This window comes from Coregonus clupeaformis, chromosome 37 (assembly GCF_020615455.1).
Source record: "Coregonus clupeaformis isolate EN_2021a chromosome 37, ASM2061545v1, whole genome shotgun sequence".
Classification (NCBI taxonomy): domain Eukaryota; kingdom Metazoa; phylum Chordata; class Actinopteri; order Salmoniformes; family Salmonidae; genus Coregonus; species Coregonus clupeaformis.
This window is the reverse complement of record NC_059228.1, coordinates 35,623,801-35,648,482: the sequence shown is the minus strand read 5'-3', so window position 1 is coordinate 35,648,482 and position 24,682 is coordinate 35,623,801. Positions and strand designations below refer to the sequence as shown.

Below are 24,682 nucleotides of genomic sequence, written 5' to 3'. Positions count from 1 at the left end.
ATTGTAAATGAGGGGCTTTGGGTTTGGGTAAAAAAAATTAAATAAAAGAGCAGGACCCCATGACAGCATAAAGCTTGCGAGGACCACCAGGAGAACAGTACTGAACAGTCAATCCCACTAGCGGTGGAGTGAGGGGGAGTGATTATGGCGGTAAAGGGGTGAGGCCCGCATGTGGGCTGACCAGAGGTGAGGGACGAAGGGATGAAAGGAGGGACAGAGAGCAGATGAAAGGAAATACTTCCTGGTGGGGTGGAGGGTGGTTAAGAGGTGTATTTCCTGTCCGATGTAAAAAAGGGAGCAGCCAATGAGATCATGGTCTTCTGAGTGTTGGCGTGAACACTCAAGAGTGAGAGAACAAGGGAATGAAAAGAAAGAAAGAAAGGAATTTGAGGAACCGGAATACGGTGGGGACCATTCTGATGTGGATAAATTTATGTCAGCGATACTTTGGGTTCCTTGCAGCACGGGGGGCTTCTAATGAAGAAACAAGCCCCAAAGAGGAACCTTTAACAAGAGGTTATTTGTGTGGGTGGACTGTTATGAATGGATACATTGGGTTACACACTGAGTGTTCCCCAGCTGTGCTTGATTGTCAGAGGACTAAACCAAGACATAGTAAAAATGTTCACTTTAAGAGAGTGACTCCAGGTCGTCAAGCTCTGAACATTGAAAGAGTATCTTTGTGCCTATTACTGATTGGTCACCGTTTGGTATAGGAGTTGGCCAATACAGTACTCCCCCATAGCCAGATTGTTGAGGTTAGAGAAGCAGACCAGCAACCGGAAGGTTGCCGGTTCGAATCACAGCTCCGACAGGTTGTGAACATAAGGACAGTGGGACCTCAGGGCTTTTACTAAGGAAAAAGTGTTTCCAAAGACCACAGGGCATCTAAAATTAGACCATACAACACCGTCATAAGGTATACATAGCGCATTTGTAAATAATACAGAAGATTCATCACGTTTATATCAGAGATTGTGTCCCAAATGGCACCCATATTCACTATGTAGTGCACTATTTTTTTAAATGTTTTTATTCCGCTCAATTTATATATTATATACTTCTTTACTCTGCATTATTGGGAAAGGGATCGTAAGTAAGCATTTCACGGTAAAATCTACACCTGTTGTATTCGGCGCATGTGACAAATAAAATGCCTTCCAATTTACCATAAAAGCCTGATTGGTGGAGTGCTGCAGAGATGGTTGTCCTTCTGGAAGGTTCTCCCATCTCCACAGAGGAACTCTGGAGTTCTATCAGAGTGACCTTCGGTATCTTGGCCAACTCCCTGACCAAGGCCCTTCTCCCCCGATGCTCAGTTTGGCCAGGAAGAGTCTTGGTGGTGCCAAACTACTTCCATTTAAGAATGGTGAAGGCCAATGTGTTATTGGGGACCTTCAATGCTGCATAAATGTTTTGGTACCCTTCCCCAGATCTGTGCCTCGACACAATGCTGTCTTGGAGCTCTACGGACAATTTATTCGACCTCATGGCTTGGTTTTTGCTCTGACATGCACTGTCAACTGTGAGACCTTATATAGACAGGTGTGTGCCTTTCCAAGTCATGTCCAATCAATTTAATTTACTTATGTAAATAAGGTATTTCAGTTTTTTACTTCTAATACATTTGGGGAAAAAATGAAAAACCTGTTTTCACTTTGTCTTTATGGGGTATTGTGTGTAGATTGATGAGGACATTTTTTTAGTTAATCCATTTTAGAATAAGGTAACAAAATGTGGAAAAAGTTAAGGGACTGAATACTTTCCGAATGCACTGTAGGTATGTTAGATAGGCTACCATGCACCCGGATAACTTGCTAGCAACTTGTTTGTTACTGTATAAACTAGCTTGACTGCTAATTTCAGAAGTTAAATGTGTCAATTGTATCCCCTGAACTATTATCTTCAGCACCTAACTATGTTTGCTAGCTAACAGGCTAGCAGCTAGCAAGTTGATTCACGCAAATTACTGTGGTCATTTCTTGACAGCTGCAGTGCAACATAACCAAAGCCAAAACAAACTTTTTCTAAACACATCAATCTATGCATATATGAACCAAGAACAATAGCTCCAAGTTATGTGTATTTGTCAAACTTGAAGTGACAGAGTAGATGGACATAACCTTTCTTTAATATTATTTGAGTTCATCCTTGGTGAGAGTTGACAAAGCTGCAAGACATGGGAATTAATGCATTTTCCTTGCTAATGTCAACTGGAAAATTACAGGCATAAAAAAAAAAGTGTTTAATTAGTTAATTGATTTGTCATGTCCATGCCGTAGCAATCAGTCTGCACATTGACCCACCACAAATTATTTTATTAAGGATATACCCTTACTGTACACCTGGAGACCTGTGATAGAGAGTGTTTCCTCTGTGTTCATTTAAGTGTTGTGCTGCGCCACGGAGGAATCATTGCCGCCACACCAAAAGAAACATCCTATTTCTACCAAACATAGTTTCAATAAAGTTCTGTAAAGCACATTCACTTTTCTTGGTAAATGGATAATCTGTCTGGGTTCAACACAGTTCTGAGGGTTATGTAGCTCTGTGAGCTGTGGCAGGCAGCCTGCAACTCAAGAAACACAGTGCGCGAGTGACCAGTGCTCGATACAGATGATCTGTGGTGCGAAACACAATTAACTTGAATCACTTCAGAATGCACCTGCGCAAGAAACCGCACGCCAGGGATCAGTGCGCATTACAGAAGCTCTGCGGCACGAAACACAATTCACTTGAATCACCTGAGTGCACCTGCGTGAGAAACTGCAAGAAAGGTACGTTAGCTTGTTTGTTTGACTAACGTTAGCAATCCAACTAGTTAACTACATAAGCTTGCTATAACCTAAAAACTCCACTAACATCATTTAGATCTATAATATTGCTGCCGCAATTGTAACGGTAATTAGTTATCCAATATCCACAAGTATGTTGATGATAGAAACATGGTTAACTAACGTTACTAGTCTAGCAAGTTAGCTAGTTAGTTCGTTTGGAACTGTATCAAGTGCAAGCAAGATACCTACATTTATCTGTCTTAGATTTGATTTTGTTTTTCTCAGATGAGTTTATTTAAATACTTACAGCCACAGCAGCGAAAGAGAAAGGGAGAACAGGGACAAGAGTGTCAGGTAACGTTAACTTAGCTAGCTAAAGTAAAATCAGCCTGAATTAAATGAAACTTTCTTTAGTTAGCTAACTCTTTAAAAGATTAAGCTATCATTTTTATAACAAGTGTATGGCATACTTTACTAGACAGAGAAGAGGCCGAATCCCAGGAGTGATGTAGGGATGCATGAGGGACAGAATGGAGCAGAGGAGAGGAGAGAGCCAGGAGGGGAGATGGAAGGAGAAAAGGAGAGAGGAGAGCAGAGTGGAACAGAGGAGAGCAGAGCGGAAAAGAGGAGAGCAGAGTGGAACAGAGGAAAGGAGAGAGCCAGAAGCGGAGACGGAAGGAGTAAAGGAGGGAGGAGAGCAGAGATAAGGAGGAGTAGATAAAAGGAGAGGAGTAAGGCCAAGTGTGCATCATCGGCAATCCGGATGGGACCCAAAGTGGCTTAAAATTGACAGACTGAAGCCGTTGCTATATAATACGCCACATGGTTAGTCAAATTTCCTTTAATTAGGCTAAGGGCCCTTTTATTGAAATAGGGGCCTAGATTCATCGGCTGGACTATATTAACCGGCACCCAGGGACAGAGCACCACATGGAAAGTGTGAGGGCTCATGCAATGCCAGCAAAAGGTAAAGATTGTTCTATTGGATCCTTCCATTTCTCAAAATATCTTCTAATGTAAAAGATCTCTCAAGATAGCGCACTAACCGTGGCTCAATAATAACACATTATGTCTGTTGCTGTTCACAGGCTCCTCAGTCATGGTTGCATTCGAGTCAACCACAGTGCTTGAGCACGAGGCCGGTTTTAAATGTCTGTACCATCTAACAAAGCGGGAGCAGGCCCATCATACAAACATCCCAGAACTGCTGGACCTTGCTGAATTGCTGGGTTGTGACTATTTTACAAAGCTCAAGGTGATTGAGTGCGCCACAATTCTGTGTTTTTGTTCATATTTTCTTCACTTTATATTTGATGATGTCACCAGACTTATTTGACATTCTTCTCATTTACTTGAAGATTGGCAAGAACACAAACTACAGGTCACACATAATAGAGGACGAAATGTTGAAGATTATGGCTCAAAACACCAGTCTCAAAGTCAACAGTGAAGAGGCAACTCCGGGATGCTGACCTTCTAGGCAGAGTTGCAAAGAAAAAGCAATTTCTCAGACTGGCCATTAAAAAGAAAAGATTAAAGAGGGGCAGTCTGAGATATGGCTTTTTCTTTGCAACTCTGCCTAGAAGGTCAGCATCCCGGAGTTGCCTCTTCACTGTTGACGTTGAGACTGGTGTTTTGCGGGTACTATTTAATGAAACTGCCAGTTGAGAACCTGTGAGGCGCCTGTTTCTCATACAAGACACTAATGTATTCTACCTCTTGGTCAGTTGTGCACCGGGGCCTCCCACTCCTCTTTCTATTCTGGTTAGAGCCAGTTTGCGCTGTTCTGTGAAGGGAGTAGTACACAGCGTTGTACAAGATCTTCAGTTTCTTGGAAATTTCTCACATGGAATAGCCTTCATTTCTCAGAACAAGAATAGACTGACAAGTTTCAGAAGAAAGTTCTTTGTTTCTGGCCATTTTGAGCCTGTAATCGAACCCACAATTTCTGATGCTACAGATACTCAACTAGTCTCAAAAAGGCCAGTTTTATTGCTTCTTTAATAAGCACAACAATTTTCAGCTGTGCTAACATAATTGCAAAATGGTTTTCTAATGATCAATTAGGCTTCTAAAATGAGAATCTTGGATTAGCAAACACAACATGCCATTGGAACACAGGACTGATGGTTGCTGATAATGGGCCTCTGTACGCCTATGTAGATATTCCATAAAAAAATCAGCCGTTTCCAGCTACAATAGCCATTTACAACATTAACAATGTCTACACTGTATTTCTGATCAATTTGATGTTATTTTAATGCACAAAAAAAAATAAAAAAATCGAAAACAAGGACATTTCTAAGTGACCCCAAACTTTTGAATGGTAGTGTGTGTGTGTGTGTGTATATATATATATATATATATATATATATATATATAACCATGCTAGCTAGCTAATTGTTTCAATGCATTTTCTAAATATGAAATAACAAGACACAAAATAAAAACGTACCTAAGGCGTTTCCCGATGTCCTCCTTGTTGTAAAGGTAACGTTAGCTAGCTAGCTAGACTAGTCAATCCCAGTTTAAGTTAGCTAGCCAGTAGCCACTGAGCCTTTTTTATCCAAAATGGAAAAGTGAAATAAATAAAAAAATAAATCAAGCTTTTCATACATTGGCTGGCTATAGTTAGCAGAAAACACTGTTGCATCTCTGCATTGCCAGCTAGCTAGGTAGCTAACATAGCTTTACTGGCCAATTGTTTTAAGACGCTTTAGGATGACCTGTCATTCCAAAACCGGTTGACCAATAGAGACGCATCAATGAATGTGCCAAAACTTTGCAAATGCAAAAAAAAAAAAGCAGCAAAAGCAAAACGGCAGGGTAACAAAACAAAAATGTTAAAAAACTGCAAGCAAAGAGGGAAGCATTACATCGCAATTGCATTATCATTTAAAATGTTTCAAATAAATATATTTTTGCATTCATTTACAATTCATTTGTTCTTGCCTTTCAAAATTATTTCCTAGCAACATTTATTTTGCTCTCAATACTTTTGGGTCAATGTTTTCAATATCAGTATTTTTGTTTGCAATAAGAATTTTGTTCTCGAATTCAAAAGGTTTGCTTGATATTAAAAGGCACAAAAGTAATTCCATAGTCCTAAAGACGACATTTGGGCAAATTGGGCTCCCAAGTGGCGTAGCGGTCTAAGGCACTGCATCTCAGTGCTTGAGTGTCACGCCCTGGCTCTGGGGACACTGTTATGTTGAGCCAGGGTGTGTAGATCAATGTGTTTTGTTTCTATGGGTGCTATTTCTATGTTGGCCAGAGTGGCTCCCAATCAGAGGCAACGAGTGTCAGGTGTTGCTGGTTGTCTCTGATTGGGAGCCATATTTAAACAGTCTGTTTTTCATTCGTGTTTGTGGGATTTTGTTTCCAGTCGGTTTGTGTTAGACCGTGAACTGTCACGATATCGTTTTGTTGTTTTGGTCGTTTGACGCTAAATAAAGAGTATGTTTGCCTGCAACGCTGCGCCTTGGTCCTCATCTGTTCCTGACGATCGTGACATTGAGGCATCACTACAGACCCCCTGGTTCGATTCCAGGCTGTATCACAACCGGCCGTGATTGGGAGTCCCATAGGGCGGCGCAAAATTGGCCCAGCGTCATCCGGGTTTGGCCGGTGTAGGCCCTCATTGTAAATAAGAATTTGTTCTTAACTGACTTGCCTAGTTAAATAAAGGTTAAATATTTTTTTTTACAACATTTGGTCCCTTTAGGCACATTCACACTGCACCTTATTCCAAGGCTAAGAAACTCCTTAGCCCTGGGCTAATGGAGATTTCAGGCCGGGGCTAAGTGAGTGTTCACACTTGCACATTCTAAAGTAGGCCAGCACCAACCTTAGCCCAGGGCTAGCCAGCCCTGCTCCAGAGCAAAGATAGCACCGACTTTTCAGGGTGAGCCCCAGAAACACAGTGCAAAATAGCCAGTGTGAAACAGGGTCAAGAACAATGCCTAGAATGCTCATTGTCCAATCAAAAAAGCTGCAGTCACCTAATTTACATATACTCGTGATGCCTGTAATGCATTCTACACGTTATTTTGATAAGTAAATTCATACTACATCCTTGCAAAAGCATCTGTGCAAAAATATTGGTTGATATGCCTACCAAAAATGGTTGCTATGCAGGCTGGCTAACGTCTTCTCACTTAGCCAACTAAAGCTACAAACTCTACAGCTGGAAGGGCAGCAAACGCTCCATTTGTCTGTTTTTATAGCTTTCTATTTACATTTAATTGGATATATCCATTAAATGTTTTTGCATGATTTCACCTGGATCAGAAAAGTTGTATTGATGTCTCGTTAGTGCACAGCATTCTCTGTAGTGGGGCAAGATTGAATTTCAGAACTGAAACATTGTTTCCGAGGTCAGACAGGCAGGCAGCAAGATTTACACAAACCATCACTGTTGGAAATCAACTGCTAGGCTAGAAGCAAAAGGAAATAATGTGTTTATAAATGTCTCCTTGCTTATAACATTGGTCATGTGTCCAGGGCTTTGGAATACTAGTGTGAATCCTTAGTACAGGGCTAAAGCTTAGCCCAGGGTTCACAAATGCTTGTGTGAACACAGGCTAGCTAGAATTGTGAAACGTACAGATTGCAGTATAAACATTATAATAATGTATTTTAATGTCCACTATGGAACATTACAAATAGATTCCTATTTGGTGCATTCAATGGCTATAATGGGTTGTTTCAGACAGGTCCTGGATTGTTACAGACAGAATGTTACAAAGGTATTAGAATGATCATTAGGGAACATTACAAATAAGTCTCTATTTGGATCTGACAGAACTTTATCCTTGAGACGTTCAATGACCACATGGGGCCATTTCAGACAGGTCCTGAATTGTAACAGACAGAACGTTAGAATAAGGTAACCATTAGGGGACTAGACGAAAGTCTCATAGAGAATGTTCCATTGTGACCATCAAGCGACACCCTGATGACAGGAAAAAAATAATGTATTGGGAGTGTCCTATAACTGTCCTTGGGGACTTTCCCGGAACAAACTGTGTACTAGACAAAAACCTCCAGGGGACAACGACACAACGTCCTGACGACTTAAGCAGGCCATTAAATTATTTTCAGAAGACATCCTAATGACTCATTCTTGTTTGCAGGGAAGTAAGTAGTATGGCGAGCTCCATCATGTTAGTATATATATACAGTGAGGGAAAAAAGTATTTGATCCCCTGCTGATTTTGTACGTTTGCCCACTGACAAAGACATGATCAGTCTATCATTTTAATGGTAGGTTTATTTGAACAGTGAGAGACAACAAAAAAATCCAGAAAAACGCATGTCAAAAATGTTATGAATTGATTTGCATTTTAATGAGGGAAATAAGTATTTGACCCCTCTGCAAAACATGACTTAGTACTTTGTGGCAAAACCTTTGTTGGCAATCACAGAGGTCAGATGTTTCTTGTAGTTGGCCACCAGGTTTGCACACATCTCAGGAGGGATTTTGATCCACTCCTCTTTGCAGATCTTCTCAAAGTCATTAAGGTTTCGAGGCTGACGTTTGGCAACTCGAACCTTCAGCTCCCTCCACAGATTTTCTATGGGATTAAGGTCTGGAGACTGGCTAGGCCACTCCAGGACCTTAATGTGCTTCTTCTTGGCCGTGTGTTTTGGGTCATTGTCATGCTTGAATACCCATCCATGACCCATTTTCAATGCCCTGGCTGAGGGAAGGAGGTTCTCACCCAAGATTTGACGGTACATGGCCCCGTCCATCGTCCCTTTGATGCGGTGAAGTTGTCCTGTCCCCTTAGCAGAAAAACACCCCCAAAGCATAACGTTTCCACCTCCATGTTTGACGGTGGGGATGGTGTTCTTGGGGTCATAGGCAGCATTCCTCCTCCTCCAAACACGGCGAGTTGAGTTGATGCCAAAGAAATCGATTTTAGTCTCATCTGACCACAACACTTTCACCCAGTTCTCCTCTGAATCATTCAGATGTTCATTGGCAAACTTCAGACGGCCCTATATATGTGCTTTCTTGAGCAGGGGGACCTTGCGGGCGCTGCAGGATTTCAGTCATTCACGGCGTAGTGTGTTACCAATTGTTTTCTTGGTGACTATGGTCCCAGCTGCCTTTGAGATCATTGACAAGATCCTCCCGTGTAGTTCTGGCCTGATTCCTCACTGTTCTCATGATCATTGCAACTCCACGAGGTGAGATCTTGCATGGAGCCCCAGGCCGAGGGAGATTGACAGTTATTTTGTGTTTCTTCCATTTGCGAATAATCGCACCAACTGTTGTCACCTTCTCACCAAGCTGCTTGGCGATGGTCTTGTAGCCCATTCCAGCCTTGTGTAGGTCTACAATCTTGTCCCTGACATCCTTGGAGAGCTCTTTGGTCTTGGCCATGATGGAGAGTTTGGAATCTGATTGATTGATTGCTTCTGTGGACAGGTGTCTTTTATACAGGTAACAAGCTGAGATTAGGAGCACTCCCTTTAAGAGTGTGCTCCTAATCTCAGCTCGTTACCTGTATAAAAGACACGTGGGAGCCAGAAATCTTTCTGATTGAGAGGGGGTCAAATACTTATTTCCCTCATTAAAATGCAAATCAATTTATAACATATCTGACATGCGTTTTTCTGGATTTTTTTGTTGTTATTCTGTCTCTCACTGTTCAAATAACCCTACCATTAAAATTATAGACTGATCATGTCTTTGTCAGTGGGCAAACGTACAAAATCAGCAGGGGATCAAATACATTTTTTCCCCCCTCACTGTATAAAAAATATATATATGTAAAGCTGCAGTCCTCCAAGCCCTTGCTTCCCATCTCCTTACCTCTGCGATCATGCGATTGGTGTCTCCCAGGAAGAGCAAGTTGAGAGCCTCCTCCTCGTTGGCTGACTGTTGGAGTGACAGGTTTCTCAGGTGTATGTTCTGGTCCGGGTCTTCCATGATGGTCACTTTCCTATAGGGGCAAGATGGCAAGCACACACACACACACATTTCACCAGCCTGAGATCATGTTTACGCAAAAAAAAGTGCCACCAACAGACAAAAGCCTGCTGTTCATAATATCTGTTCAAAACATAAACTCCAAAAGGGATCCATAGTGAGTAATGACAGTATATAATGTACTCCTTTTCGCCTACTGTAATTTTAGCTATTTGTGATATCTTAAATATTGAGGCCATTTAATAAGGTTACATCATTCCCCCTATGGGTAATTTTCTAGTACATATGTTATGAAATGACAAGGGCAAAACAGAATAAACATGATTGACACTTTGTAATCCAGATGCATGCCTGGATAGTGACTATAATGAACACATTATGAAATTGTCCTTAATGTATGTATGCATATTATATTTTGCCAAAGTGTCCTAGTCACGCCACCAATATAATGAGATAAGAGGCAAAGGCCCTGCCTAGAGAAACGACATATGGACTTTGAAAGTAAATAGTGCGTGGCACTTGGACTTTGGAAGCTAATGGTGGCGTGGCACTGAAAGATGATAACAATTTACATAAAGAGGAGTAATTATGAACATTGTATAAGCATGACTATGCATGTTGTGTAAGCATGAACTATATAAAAGGAGAGCTCAGAGTCAGGGCAGGCAGTTGCTCCATGGACCAGCTCGGCTTTGTTACTTTGTAATAAAGTCTATTCTCAATTCACAGGCTCCGGTTTCTGAGATATATTATTGAACTCATATTTCTACCACATAAATGGCGAGCTTGCCAGGAGTGACAAACATGGACCAGAGACAGTGAACACCTGTGACTGTGGATGGCTTGGACAAACTACACAAACAAGTGGCCACTTAAAAAGGTAAGCAAAGTTCTTGCTTAATAGTATAAAGTTTGTGTGGTTCGCTCCGGGGCCCGGCCTCAGCTGCAGGACACCAAGTAGGTCTCTCCAAATTTAAGAACTAGAAAAACAAAAACTGGGAGCTTTTGAATTCAAAATGCATGTAAAATAATAAATAAATAAAAAGCCTTGAGGGTTGCAATATGTAGAAAAAGCCTAAGTAGGAATAGATCTGCTCAGCCCGAGCAGGTGGGTGGTTTGCTTGAGCGGCTGTGGTTCATTCAGTTGTGGTCAAGTTGGATGTTTCATCTGTCTCATTCAGGTTGCTCATCTGATCGGCTTGATCAATCCGTTTGATTCAATTGTTTTGTCTGACTCGTTTTGTACAAGACCGGTTTTATTGGACCTGCTTGAGTTTGCGAAAGTAACTCTTTGTCAACTGGTCTGACTCAATTCGTATATTCATATTGTGACGTCACGAGAGGCTACACAGCTTTCAGCGGGATTGCTCAAGTAGTGCAAGGAGACAAGGTTCAAACAAAACAAGGATTTTATTATAGGTCTTGGGAAATTAACGAAAATATAACAAAATTCTGTTCTCTTGTGGCTCTTTAAGGGTTAACAGTTCAGGGATGTCTCTTCCACATCCAAAATCATAATTCTCACTCGCTCAGATAACTTTTCCCCAGCCTTACTGTAGTCCACGTTGCAGCTAGTGGCCAACCCAGCAAAAAGTCCTTCCAAATGTCTCTCACGTATTTCCACAGGTGCATATATCCAAAGGTGAGTATTTCCCAAAGGTAAGTATCTCCAAATCCTTATATTCCTCATGGAAGTGGACGTGCAGCACTCTTGTCCTCCAGAGAGCCCAGGTTGGAGACTGTGTCTCTTCCCTTCCCAAACCTTCAGCTCATCAGCTCCTCATTTGTTTCAGCTGCGTGGGAAGATTGGCCATAGAGGGGTGGAGTTCCCGACCATACCAGCAGATGGAGCCATAGCTGTCTGGGTTTGCAGCCACCTCAGGGGGATGTAACGTCCCTCCAGGACACAGCCTCTCGTGACATCACACATCCCCCTCCTCGGGACCGACGTCCCTCGTCGGGGTAAAGGCAGCGAAGAAGGCATCACGCCGGGAGAGGGCGTCCGCATTGCCGTGGTGCTTGCCAGACTGCTCTCTCTTCAACTCCTCCAACTCTAGGACCAGGGACTCAGCCTCCTGTTGTCTCTCCTTGAGTTTCTTACTGAACGCATCAGCCTTGGTTTTAGCAGAGTTTAGCTTCTGTTGAGCAGCTTTCAGTTCCTTCTCTCTCTCTGCCTCCGCATTCTTCATCTTGTTCTCCAACACCTTGTACTTCTCCTCTGCCTTCTTCTGGACCTCCTTACTACTGCGCAGGGTCTCCTCACACTCCTCGATGGTCCTGCGCAGCCTCTCCAGCTCCTCCTGTTGCTTAGGGAAGGAGCTCTGTTGGAGTTTAGCCTGGAGGATATCTAACTCTTCTGTCTTCATGTCTAACTGTTGCTTTAACAAACGATACCTCTCAGCGGTCCCCTTCAGACCAGACAGTTCTTTGTCCAGATTCTGTAGCTCCGTCTCTGTGTCGGTCTGGGCACCTGCCATCCCTATCAGAGCCCGGGCGGGAGTGAGTAACTCGGAGGATTGCACCGGAGCCTTCCCAGGATGAGTCTTGCCTCTCCGTTTCCGAGGTACTCGGGTTATCCTCTCCTGAGACTCTCTCCAGAGTGGGTAAAAGGCTGGGCAGTCTCGTCCAATTAGGACAGGGACGGGGAGGGAATCAACCACCCCCGCCGTCGTGTGTATGGTTCCCCGTGTGCTGGTCATTGTAAGTTCAGTAATGGGGTATTCTCTGGTGTCCCCATGGACACAGGAAACTGGGAGGACTTTCCCGGGGTCAGACACGTTGGGCCCACCAAATCCTTACACACCAGGGTGGCCCGGCTACCAGAATCCAGTAAGGCCTCCACATCATGGTGATTCACAGTTACCGGGCAGGTGGGGGTCGATCTGGGCCGCCATCTACGACTCCCAAGAGCGAGGCAAAACGGTGTGTGGGTGCTGAGCTGGAGGACTCCGCAGTGGGCATAGGTTCATCGGCTGGTTTCCCACACTGCCAGGAGATATGTCCCATCTCCCCACACCGGTAACACTGTCGAGTTTCCCCCCTCCTGGTGTACTCTTCTTGGACCCGCCTGGTTTCTGGCTCCCCCTGGAGCCGGGATAAGTCCTGACGTGGCTGGGTTCGAGACCTTGGGGTCCTTTGGACGGGTTCTTCCCATTTGTGGTGGGGCCGCCCTCCTGGGGTCTTTTCGGGAAGCATTCAGCATCTCCGCTGTGGCCTGGTACTTTTCCACAGCTTCCACGGTCAGATCAGCCGTGGTCAAGGCCTGTTGACTGATGAACCGTTTTGCCTCATAAGGCAGGGCGCGTAGGTAACGATCCACCACAACGGCCTCCACCACCGCCGCTGCTGTATTCCTCTGCGGATCCAGCCATTTCCTTGCGATTCGGACAAGTTCATGCATCTGCGCCCGAGGAGGTTGGTCTGGTTGGAAGGTCCAGCTGTGAAAGCGCTGGGCCATACCAAACTTTGTGAGTCCATATCTGCTGAGGATCTCAGACTTCAGGGCATCATAGTCAGTAACCTGGTCAGGGCCCAGGTCCCGGACAGCATTCAGCGATTCCCCGGTTAGAAAGGGGGCTAACAGACCAACCCACTGTTGCTTGGGCCAGGCTTCCCTAGTGGCCGTGGCCTCAAATGCATGCAGGTATGCCTCAATGTCATCGGTAGCTCCCACCTTAGATATAAAGTCACTTGCCTTTATTGGGCGGGTATTTTGGACCACCCTCTGTCTCTGCAACTGCAATTCCTCTGCCTTCAGAAGGTTGGCTTTCTTTTGCTCCTCCAAGAGAGCCACGTTTGCTTGCATCTGGGCTTGCTGGCCAGCAACAAGGGCTTTCAATATGTCCTCCATTTCAGTCGGCGGGGAGCCTACGGCCAACTTGGAAAACTGGGTGATCAAACCTTCGGTATCCTCCTCTGACATGCACTATTAACGCTTGAGCGTGCCCGTATTCTCCACCATCTGTGACGTCACGAGAGGCTACACAGCTTTCAGCGGGATTGCTCAAGTAGTGCAAGGAGACAAGGTTCAAACAAAACAAGGATTTTATTATAGGTCTTGGGAAATTAACGAAAATATAACAAAATTCTGTTCTCTTGTGGCTCTTTAAGGGTTAACAGTTCAGGGATGTCTCTTCCACATCCAAAATCATAATTCTCACTCGCTCAGATAACTTTTCCCCAGCCTTACTGTAGTCCACGTTGCAGCTAGTGGCCAACCCAGCAAAAAGTCCTTCCAAATGTCTCTCACGTATTTCCACAGGTGCATATATCCAAAGGTGAGTATTTCCCAAAGGTAAGTATCTCCAAATCCTTATATTCCTCATGGAAGTGGACGTGCAGCACTCTTGTCCTCCAGAGAGCCCAGGTTGGAGACTGTGTCTCTTCCCTTCCCAAACCTTCAGCTCATCAGCTCCTCATTTGTTTCAGCTGCGTGGGAAGATTGGCCATAGAGGGGTGGAGTTCCCGACCATACCAGCAGATGGAGCCATAGCTGTCTGGGTTTGCAGCCACCTCAGGGGGATGTAACGTCCCTCCAGGACACAGCCTCTCGTGACATCACAATATGTTCATCTGATGCATTTGTTCAATTCGTCTGATTCATTTTTTGGTCCTGCTGGTTATTCTGTCTGATTCATTTCAGCGCGAGCGGCTGCCCATCAGTTTGGGCAATCAGAAAATAAAAATAAAAGTCCTGCGAATACCGCTCTAGTGTGTCGAGGAAGTGTATCACTAAGACGCCTGCATAGGTAGGCAAACAGTCCTACGGATACCGCTCTGAGTGTGTCGAGGAAGTGTATCACTGAGAGGACTGCACGGGTAGGCAAAAATCCTGTATAATACCACTTTTCTTGTGTTGAGGAAGTGAATCAGGAAAAGGGCTGAATTTGCAGGTCGCTTAGGAAAGCGTATGGAAGTGTGAGAGTGCAAGTGAGTGTGAAAGGAATTCCGGCTCTGATGGAGAAAGGGTTGCGCACCTCTCCTGGATCGTCACATAAAAGTGCCCTGGTATAGAGGACGCACCCAGTTTGCACTATGGGGAAAAGTGTGAATGCATGTTTGATTAAAGTACTGAAAGTAAGAAGTGTGAAAGCTTCTGTCTCGGGTGGAGAAAGGGTTGCGCACCTCTCCTGGATCGTCACATAAAAGTGGCCTGGCAGAGAGGACGCACCCAGTCTGCACTGGAAAGGAAGAAGGTCAATGAGTGTCTGATTAAAAAATACTGAAAGTGAGAAGTGTGAAAGAGATTCTTGTCCTGGGTGGGGAAGGGGCTGCGCACCTCTCCTGGATCGTTATTTAAGTGTAACCTGGCAGAGGGGACGCACCCAATCTCACACTGGGAGAGGAAGAGTAAACAGTGCATGAATGCCAATTAAAATACTAAGAGTGGAAAGATACATGCTGTCAAGTGGTTTGGAAATAAGAAAAATAAAAAGAAGATGTATGAGGTGTTCCACACAAAAGAAAGAAAGGACATCAGGAGATATAAGAGAAAACTGAACACACACACATTTACGATAACTGAGTTCTGGTTAGGAGAATCAAGAGTGTGGACAAATTACCAATAGGAAAAAGTAAATACAAGGTAAAAAGGAACTAGTGGACAAAAAAATAGTACGGATATTACAAGAAGCCAAAAGGGGGTTGAACTTGGGACTGGCATTGGGGAGTTCAATAATACAGGCTATAGATATGAACAAAATGGCAGTAGAAATCCTGAGTGCTAGGTATCCCCTATACAAGGAAGAAATAATAAAAACATGGGAATGACGCACCAGGAAGATGGGCACCAAATGGCCAGAAGGAGGAGCGTTTGGCGTCTCGGTGCGTGACGAAATGGAAACACTAATAAAAAACTATAAAACAGATGACACAGGAAAGAAGAGAAAGGCCAAAAGAAAAAGAAAAAAAAAGAGGCACTAAACATGTTTAAAATAGAGGGAGAAGGACTGCTGAAAAACATACGGGGAGCCAGAAACATGTTGACAAAGGATGATGAGAAAACAGAAAGAAAGCGGACTGGTCCATGGGACCTCCTCCGTCCACCAGTGGACAATATCCACAGGTGTCTGGAGTAGTATCAATAAAAGGAGAAATAGAAATGGAAGGAGAAAGGGAAACTCCTTTTACACCTTCTCTAAGGAGAGAAAATGACCTGAAAGAATCAAACAAAGGGCAGAAATAAATCCAAAAACATTGGACTGCTATGGAGGGTTAAGGGAGGCCTTAGGAAAAATGAAGGTGACGAAGGAAGACTACGAGGAATCTTCAGATGAAGATATGACAACTATCGAAGCAACAAATTAACTGATAGGAAGAGAAATAGACAAAATGACGAGAAAACTGATGAAAAAGGAAGAAAGAAAGGAAAGAGAACAGAACTGGTTGAGACAACAGACTGGCAGGGAACTAGAGGAGGAGGAAGAAAGAGCAGCGGCTGAATCAAGGGAGGGATTTTATAACCAAGAAGAAAGAGAGGAAAGAGTGCGGAATAGGAGAACAGTGAAAAAACCTGAAAAAAATATGAGGCGCAATAAAAGGTACCCAGGCACATTATGTTCCGTGGGGATCACAGGACCTGGAAGGATTGGTTGCCCGCCTGCCAGATTTGCATGATGGTGCAGGAAAATGGATAAGGACCTTTGAGGAACAAATCATGGGGAAACTGCTGGCTGTGTGGGATCTAAAGGCACTGTTGGCAAGGGTGGTAGAAGTGGCAAAGATGGAGGAATAGTGACCTGAGGAGGGAAGTCAGAGACACGCAAGGAGACGGGACAGACTTTGACTCACACCACCCTGAAGTCTGGCGAGCACTGAGGCTGGAATTTCCGGCAAGAATGAATCCCAAGTTACTAAAAGGGGAAAACAGAGAATCCAGCTGCCTATCTACATGAACAGCTGAAATGATGGAGACTGGAAACAGAACACGACCCAGAGGGGGACCCACTGATGACAACTTTGTTCCGACACTCAGTGATAGAGGCCTTGCCCCAGCCGGTGAAAGGCTGGAGGATGTGGTAGGACTAACCTCAAAATCACAAAGAATTCTGTGACCATGTGATACATGCAGTAGAAAAAACACAGGAAGGATGAACAAAGACTCACGGAACAGGGGAGAGACATTCAAAGAAAATTGACTCAACTCCAGCTGGAAAAACTGACAAACAAAGGGAAGAAGAAAATCCAGGCTCCAGTAACAGCACCTGTGCCGGAGACAGGAATGATGGCTGCAGTCTCCTCCGGAGGGCCACAACTTCTTCCTGCGCCACAGGCCCAAGTGCAACCCACACTACCAGTCGTGAATATGTATGCACAACAACCCCAGCAATGGAATAATAACAACAGACAACAAAAACCTCTGCAAAACAATCAGAGAGGAGGAAACCGGGGCCCACTAGGGCCACCAGGGATCTGCTGGGGATGTCAACAGCTGGGGCATACCAGGCAAAACTGCCCCACAAACCCCTGGCAACAACAGGGAAACAGAAACCAAAGTAACTGGAAACAAACTGGTGGCTGGCAACAAAATCAAAAACAATTCCAAGGTCCTGTGAACCCATGGGCAGGGCCCAATCAGGGGTACTAGGGGTGCCCAGAGAGTCCTACAGGGGAGGGGGTCAGTTTCCAGTGCTAAATACGCGAGCTGATCAGGAACCTATGCTGCAGGTTCAAATAGAAAATAGAGGCACACCCATGATGATAGATACTGGAGCCACTTACACTTGTGTAAGTCCAAATTATGCCTCTCACCTCCCCATGTCTGGCAAATACGCCAAAACTGTAGGATTCTCGGGACAAACGCAGTTAATTCCAATGACAGCTCCAGTTCCCTTGACAGCTGACGACAAATCCACAACCCTCCCTATACTAGCATCAGAACACACCCCTGTCAACTTATTAGGAAGAGATGCTCTATGCAAAATGGGTATACAAATTCGGTGTTCCTCTGAAGGGGTGATTATAGATGCCATGCTGACTCTATGAAGGTCTTAAAGCGATTGGCAGAAGGAGGACACAAGGTGTCAAAAACAAAACTCCAGTACTGCCAATCCTAGTTGAATACCTAGGACGAACAATAGCGCATGGAACAAAGGCAATAGCACCAGGACAACTAGAAGGGATTAGCAAAGCGCCGCTTCCTCAAACAGTGGCCCAGATTATGTCATTCTTAGGAATGACTGGATTTAGCTCAGACTGGATAGAGGAGTATGCGGTTAAAACAGCTCCTCTGCGAGAAATTATGAAGGAAGCAGGACAGCTAGACCTTAGAGCGAGTCTTGAATGGAACAGTGACACCCTAATTGCATTTGAAACAATGAAAAAAGAGATGCAGTCCGCTCCGTCAGCACCAGATTATACAAAACCATTCCTGTTGTATGTGGCAAATAGATGTGATAGGTATGCAGTGGCATAGAAACATGCAGTGGAAGACGTAAACAGCCCATTGCGTATTATAGTACTAAATTGGACTCTGTCGCCCAGGGATAACCACCCTATTATCAAGGCTTAGCTGCGCTACAATATGCATATGATAAAGCATCCACCATTACCATGGGATATCCAGTAACAATACAGACACACCATAAAATAGTGGAGCTAATAGAGAAAGGACAGTTTGTCCTTACCAATGCTAGAACCTTAGAATATATGACCCTACTGACCTATCTAGACGTTTCCATTAAACGGTACAGTATGGTGAATCCAGCTGAGAGAATTACTTTGGAATTTTAGGGACAAGCGCATGACTGTGTAGCAGACTCCTTGACTTTTACCAGACCTAGAGTCAACCCCATTGCTTCACATAGGGAAAGAGTACATCGAATAATATTTTGTAGATGGGTCATGTTATAAAGATCATACGTGAAATCATGCAGGTTAAGCAGTAGTGCAAAAACAAGGAATACAGTCCACAGCCATGCTCAGCTCAGTTAGCCGAACTAAAAGCACTTACTGCGGCCTGCACTCTAGGAAAAGGAAAGACAGTTAACATCTATACTGATTCGGCATATGCACATGGGGTATGTCACCTATTTGGGGCAGTCTGGAAACAACGAGGATTTAGGAAAAGTGATGGTACACCCATACAACACTACAAGCAGATTGTAACATTTATGACGGCATTAATGTACCCCACAAAACTGGCAATAATAAAATGTCAGGTGCACATTAAAGGAAATGGGCTTGTGATTAAAGGAAATATTGCGGCTGATGAAGCTGCCATAAAAGCATCTAAATGCACCATCCCGGTGCTAACGGCACCAATGGTCATTATTGAATCTATACCACAACCAGATGATATAATTAGGGTGCAGGAAAGAGCAGGACCTTATGAACAAACAATGTGGCAACAAAGTGGGGCCACCAACGATTCGACAGGACTATGGAGGTCTCATGAAGGAACCATAGTAGCACCCACTATGTTGCTCAATCTACTGATAACTGATGCGCATGGTTTTGACCATTGCGCAAGGGGGGGAAGTGATAAGGAAAAAAGAAATACAAAATGTACGAAAAGGAATAACCACGCCTATAGGTCACATACCAGTCCCAGAAGGACCATTTTGACACCTAGTCATGGATTACTTGGATATTATTTTTTTTAAAGGCGAATGGCAAAAGATACATGCAAGTGATAATAGATTGATTTAGCAGATGGGTAGAGGCGGTACCATCAGCAGATCTAGGATCAGGGACAGTAATCAAATTTCTAACCAGAGAAATAATACCCAGATTTGGGATAATGACCGAAATCAGCTCAGACAATGGATCAGCATTTGTTCAGAAAACGGTGAAGCAAGTACTACAGCAGTTAAAGATTAAGCAAAGACTGGGATGTGTATATCACCCAGTCGCAAGGGATGGTTGAGAGAATAAATGGAACCATCAAGGCTAAATTGAATAAAATCTGTACTAGTGCAAAGCTTAACCTGGTGGATGCACTGCCACTTGCTTTAATGAGCTATCGCATGCAAACTAACAGAAATACACACCTAACCCTGCATGAAAGGCTTATGGTTCGACCCATGCCAGTGCCAGTTCTGAGAGGACCCTACAAAGGACCCTCATTGGAACAATTAGAGGTGGAGCTTAAAGCATATGTAAGACAACTAACTGCTATACATACAGTTATTTATCTCCAGGAAAAAAGGCGAGAACCGGAACCCAGACCAAAGGAGCCAGGAACGGTGATACCAGGAGACCAAGTCTACATCTGAGTGTTCCGCAGAAAGTGGAATGAGCCAAGGAGAGAAGGACCATACACAGTGATCCGAGCAACACCCACGTCGATACAGGTGGAAGGAAGTACGATGTGGTACCATCTGAACCACTGCACCAGGGTCCCGAAAGGAACCGGCCTGCCACCAGCGAGCCATGAGGAAGCTGAAGATATTGACACACCAGGCAGGGTCCAAGAAGAAGAAGAAGAAGAAGAAGCAAGTACGAGCCTCAGCACAAACATCGAAGGCCAGCAGGTGCTCCCTCCTGAAAATCCGAAGAGTCAGGGGATGGGGCCTGATGACGTGGGGAATACTGCTAATGGGATACCTGTTATGGCAGGTGCCCCAACCACAGGCAATGACCCAGGCAATGAAGGGACAACAGGAGATAGAGGGGAAAGTGACTTCCCTACCATTGACTTCTCTGACCTCCTATGGTCCCACTTACAGAAATTGGAGAACAGAACAACTGAAAAGCTGTGGAATGGCTCTAACACTATTAGCAGTTAACCTAGGAAAGATGGTAGTGAGTCTGCCCACAACTATACAATACTCTAGACATAGCCTTACTGAACCAGGAAGAATATCTATTATGGACAGGGATCAAATATTGTACACAGGCTGGCCTAGACTAGGTAGATGTCAGATAGTTGAATATATCCTTATATGCACTATGTGGAAGTTAAGTACAAAATAAATAAAAATGGAAAACCTGTAGGGAATGAACATGCAAAAATAATGGCTATAAAACAAGCCAAACATCTTATGATCACACCAATACCTAAGGAACTAGCCACTGAAGCTAGAATAAAAAGCAGAATAAAAAAGCAGGTACCATTGGAAACGGCTCAAACTAGTATTTTTATTCCAGCCCAAGAAATGACAGCTACAGAAACTCAAAGATCCTTTTCAATACGGAGGAGCAAACCTCTGCCAGAACGATCACTCTGTGGGTGGGCCAATCATCAAACAATTGGAGAAGCCATCTGGGATGAATATGGTTGCAAAATAGAAATTGACATGGGAAACACCACTTGGTATATTAAGAGGAATTGAGGCAAGAGAAAGATGCAAAATACGTTTTGGAAATAGTCAGTACTAAATTTGAAGGGACTATGGGAGGGAGCATTACAAAATGATTGGTACAAATGGGCACAGTACTCAGTGAAAGTGGAAACACCGAATAAATATAGAATAGATTATGGGCAGAAGTATGAGTTCTGTGCCCATTTGTACCAATGTATGTATGCATATTATTTTTTGCCAAAGTGTCCTAGTCACGCCACCAATATAATGAGATAAGAGGCAAAGGCCCTGCCTAGAGAGACGACACGTGGACTTTGGAAGCTAATCTTTGAAAGATGTTAATAATTTACATAAAGAGTAGTAACTATGAACGTTGTATAAGCATGACTATGCATGTTGTGTAAGCATGAAACTGTATAAAAGGAGAGCTCCGAGTCAGGGCAGGCAGTTGCTCCATGGACCAGCTCGGCTTTGTTACTTTGTAATAAAGTCTATTCTGAATTCACAGGCTCCGGTTTCTGAGAGATATTATTGAACTAATATTTCTACCACACCCCCGTCCCTCCTAGAGGCCAGCCTTCAATCCAAACAAACCTCATCTGCAAGGCTATGTCCCAAATGGCACCCTACTCCCTATATAGTACACTACTTTTCCCTATGTAGTGCACTATTGGTTCAAAAGTAGTGTGCTACAAAGGGAACAGGGTGCCGTTTGGGACGCAGACGAAGACACTGGGCTACAGCTACAGCCCTGTGGCCTGGCCTGCTGTACACATGCTTTATCTATCCCATTCCCAGATTATAATGTGATAGACAGGCACACTCTGTATGCGTTCCAAATGGTACCATATTCCCTATACTGTATAGTGCACTAATTTGGACCAGAGCCCTATGGGTGCACTATGTAGAGAATAGGGTGCCATTTAGGATGCAGCCTCTGAAAAACAAACTGTGGATGAGTTATTGCCCACATCAAGTGACATCAAATAGAGATGGCTTGTAATTAATAATTTAATAATAATTTTAATAATAATATAATAATTATTGTACAGATGCTGGGCGTCACTTCTTAGGCCACCACTGCAAAAACATCCCAAAGGATTGATTGACTGACAGGTTGAAGAGGATGAGAGGGCTGAGTGAAAGTTTGAAAGCAAGCAAAAGGGTGATTGACATGTTCTTGGTACAACGTCATACAAATGTAGGATAGTTCTTGACCATCCCTGCTAATGTTGGGTCATCAACAGTCATGATGACTTTTACTGGGGTGCTATCCTTCTTAGTTCCCGACTGCATATTACTGTGTCCCAATTCACTGGTATTCAATATTTGTATGTATTAAACAATGGTGGATAGTACCTCCAGCCAATGCTTGCTGACACCAATCCCTGATTTGTGTGAAAGTGCACACTTCAGGAGAATGGTGGAAATGATTGGAAATGGGTTATCATTGCGGGTTCTTCTTCTTTCATTTGTGAAATGCATTTCGATTATTCATTACAACATTCACAAATGTCAAAATGGATGTGACTACTGAGGCAGAACGCAATGACAGAGAACACCGTAGGTCACAGGGGTTCCCAAACTTTTTTGGCCCACAAACCCATTTTGACACAGTATCTGAAAATTCCGCGACCCCAACCAAGTGAAAATTATTATGTAATTAACAGCCAATGTTTACTTTTTTATTTGGGGCTATGGCAGTCAATTGAAAAAATATCTAACAGTATTTCTGATTGTCTTCTCAACTCACCAGCACATACTTTTAATGTGGGGCTATGACAGTCAATTGCAAATTAGTCTGACATAATGTACAGTGACTTTAATTACCGGTTGTAAGGCAACAAAATAGGAAAAAATGCCAAGGGGGGTGCATACTTTCGCAAGCCACTGTATCTTATCTCACCATCACTAATGAGATGGGTGTGCTTGATGCATGTCTCGTCGGAGCTTCTCAAAGTCAGGGGGCATGGTCAACAGTGTGCACCTCATCTCTGCTGTCACATCCAACCTAGATAGATATTTGGTTTCAATGCAGACGAGAGCACTGAATCCAGCTTCACGCAGATATGAGCTGGCGACATGATGCTGTTTTCTGTTAGAAACATGCACAGCCGAGGGAAGGGGTCATGGTTCGCTTTTGAAAGATACTCTCCAACAATCATTTTTTCCTCTGAATCCACTGATTCGGTCACTCATCTGTAGAATATTTGAGTATTTCCCCTGCATGCTTGCGTTCAGTTTTCCAAATGTCTGTTATATAGACATTTACATTTTTACATTTTAGTCATTTAGCAGACGCTCTTATCCAGAGCGACTTACAGTTAGTGAGTGCATACATTATTTAATTTTTATTTTTTCATACTGGCCCCCAGTGGGAATCGAACCCACAAACCTGGCGTTGCAAACGCCATGCTCTACCAACTGAGCTACATCCCTGCCGGCCATTCCCTCCCCTACCCTGGACGACGCTGGGCCAATTGTGCGCCGCCTCATGGGTCTCCCGGTCGCGGCCGGCTACGACAGAGCCTGGATTCGAACCAGGATCTCTAGTGGCACAGCTAGCACTGCGATGCAGTGCCTTAGACCACTGCGCCACATAGGCAAGGAGACATACTTTTCTTATTACAGAGAAAATCAACCAAGTCTGTTTTTTTTACATCCATTATGAATGACGTTTCCTCTCTCAATGAGAAAAATCTTTCCAACACTCGCCTCGATAACCACCGAGCTTCGGTGTGAAATAGAACGTTGTCATGCTCTGATGCCATATCTCCACATAATTTTGCGAACAGGCGTGTGTGCAGTGGATGTGGTGTAGTTTACAATTCAAAGTTACCTGCTGCAGTATATCTCAGAGTTCTGTGCTCAGCTCTTTTGCCACCAGTTGCTCTCGGTGTATCATACAAAGCGTTCACATGGCAAAGGGAGACACATTCATAACTAGAATGCAGAGAGGCCTGCCAGCAGTCCCTCCATAGATGGAGTCCCATCTGTGGAAAAGCCCACCATTCGATCCCATGGAATCTGTTTTTCGTCAATATTGCAACGTGGCACACTGAACATCCCCTGTGCCGTTTCATGCTCAGGAATCAAGAGACATAACAATATGTCCTCATGAATAGCATCCCCTGACATGTATAGCAAACATCAGTCAATGCATGGGCATCTCGGCTCTCACAGCTAACGTCCATTTGGAGAGAATAAGATGGGGAGTTTTTTTTGTCATTCAGTCAGTTTCCTCTTAATTGCTAGCAATAGCATGAATTCTTCGTTTAACAGAGTTATCTGACAAAGGTATTAACGTGAGTTTCTGTGCCTCTGCCTCCCTACACATTGTTTTCACCATATCAATAGCGGCCGGTAATATCAAAGTATCTGCAATAGTGTGTGGTTTCATTGCATAGTGGGCCTCGCCATTCACTGTGGGAATGATTCAACTGTAAAGTGAGAACTTTTCCAATGATCCAAGGGTGCTCTCTGGTTGAATTTTGTCTTTTAGATTTTTACCACATTACAATGACTTTGAGATAAAGACGATACAATATACAGTACCAGTCAAAAGTTTAGAGACACCTACTCATTCAAGGGTTTTTCTTAATTTTTTACCATTTTCTACATTGTAGAATAATAGTGAAGACATCAAAACCATGAAATAACATATGGAATCATGTAGTAACCAAAAAAAGTGTTAAAAACAAATCAAAATATAATTGAGATTT

General features: G+C 43.7%; 1 protein-coding gene across 3 annotated transcripts in view; it reads right to left on the bottom strand.

Moving 5' to 3' along the window:
• kif6 (kinesin family member 6) overlaps nucleotides 1-24,682 on the bottom strand; it is a 229,223-nt gene that overhangs the window by 161,365 nt on the left and 43,176 nt on the right. For all 3 annotated transcript variants that reach the window (XM_041848347.2, XM_041848348.2, XM_041848349.2), the window contains one exon: nucleotides 9,601-9,730. In XM_041848347.2, coding sequence (XP_041704281.1) covers nucleotides 9,601-9,730 — 130 coding nt within the window. The remainder of the gene's footprint in view (nucleotides 1-9,600; nucleotides 9,731-24,682) is intronic.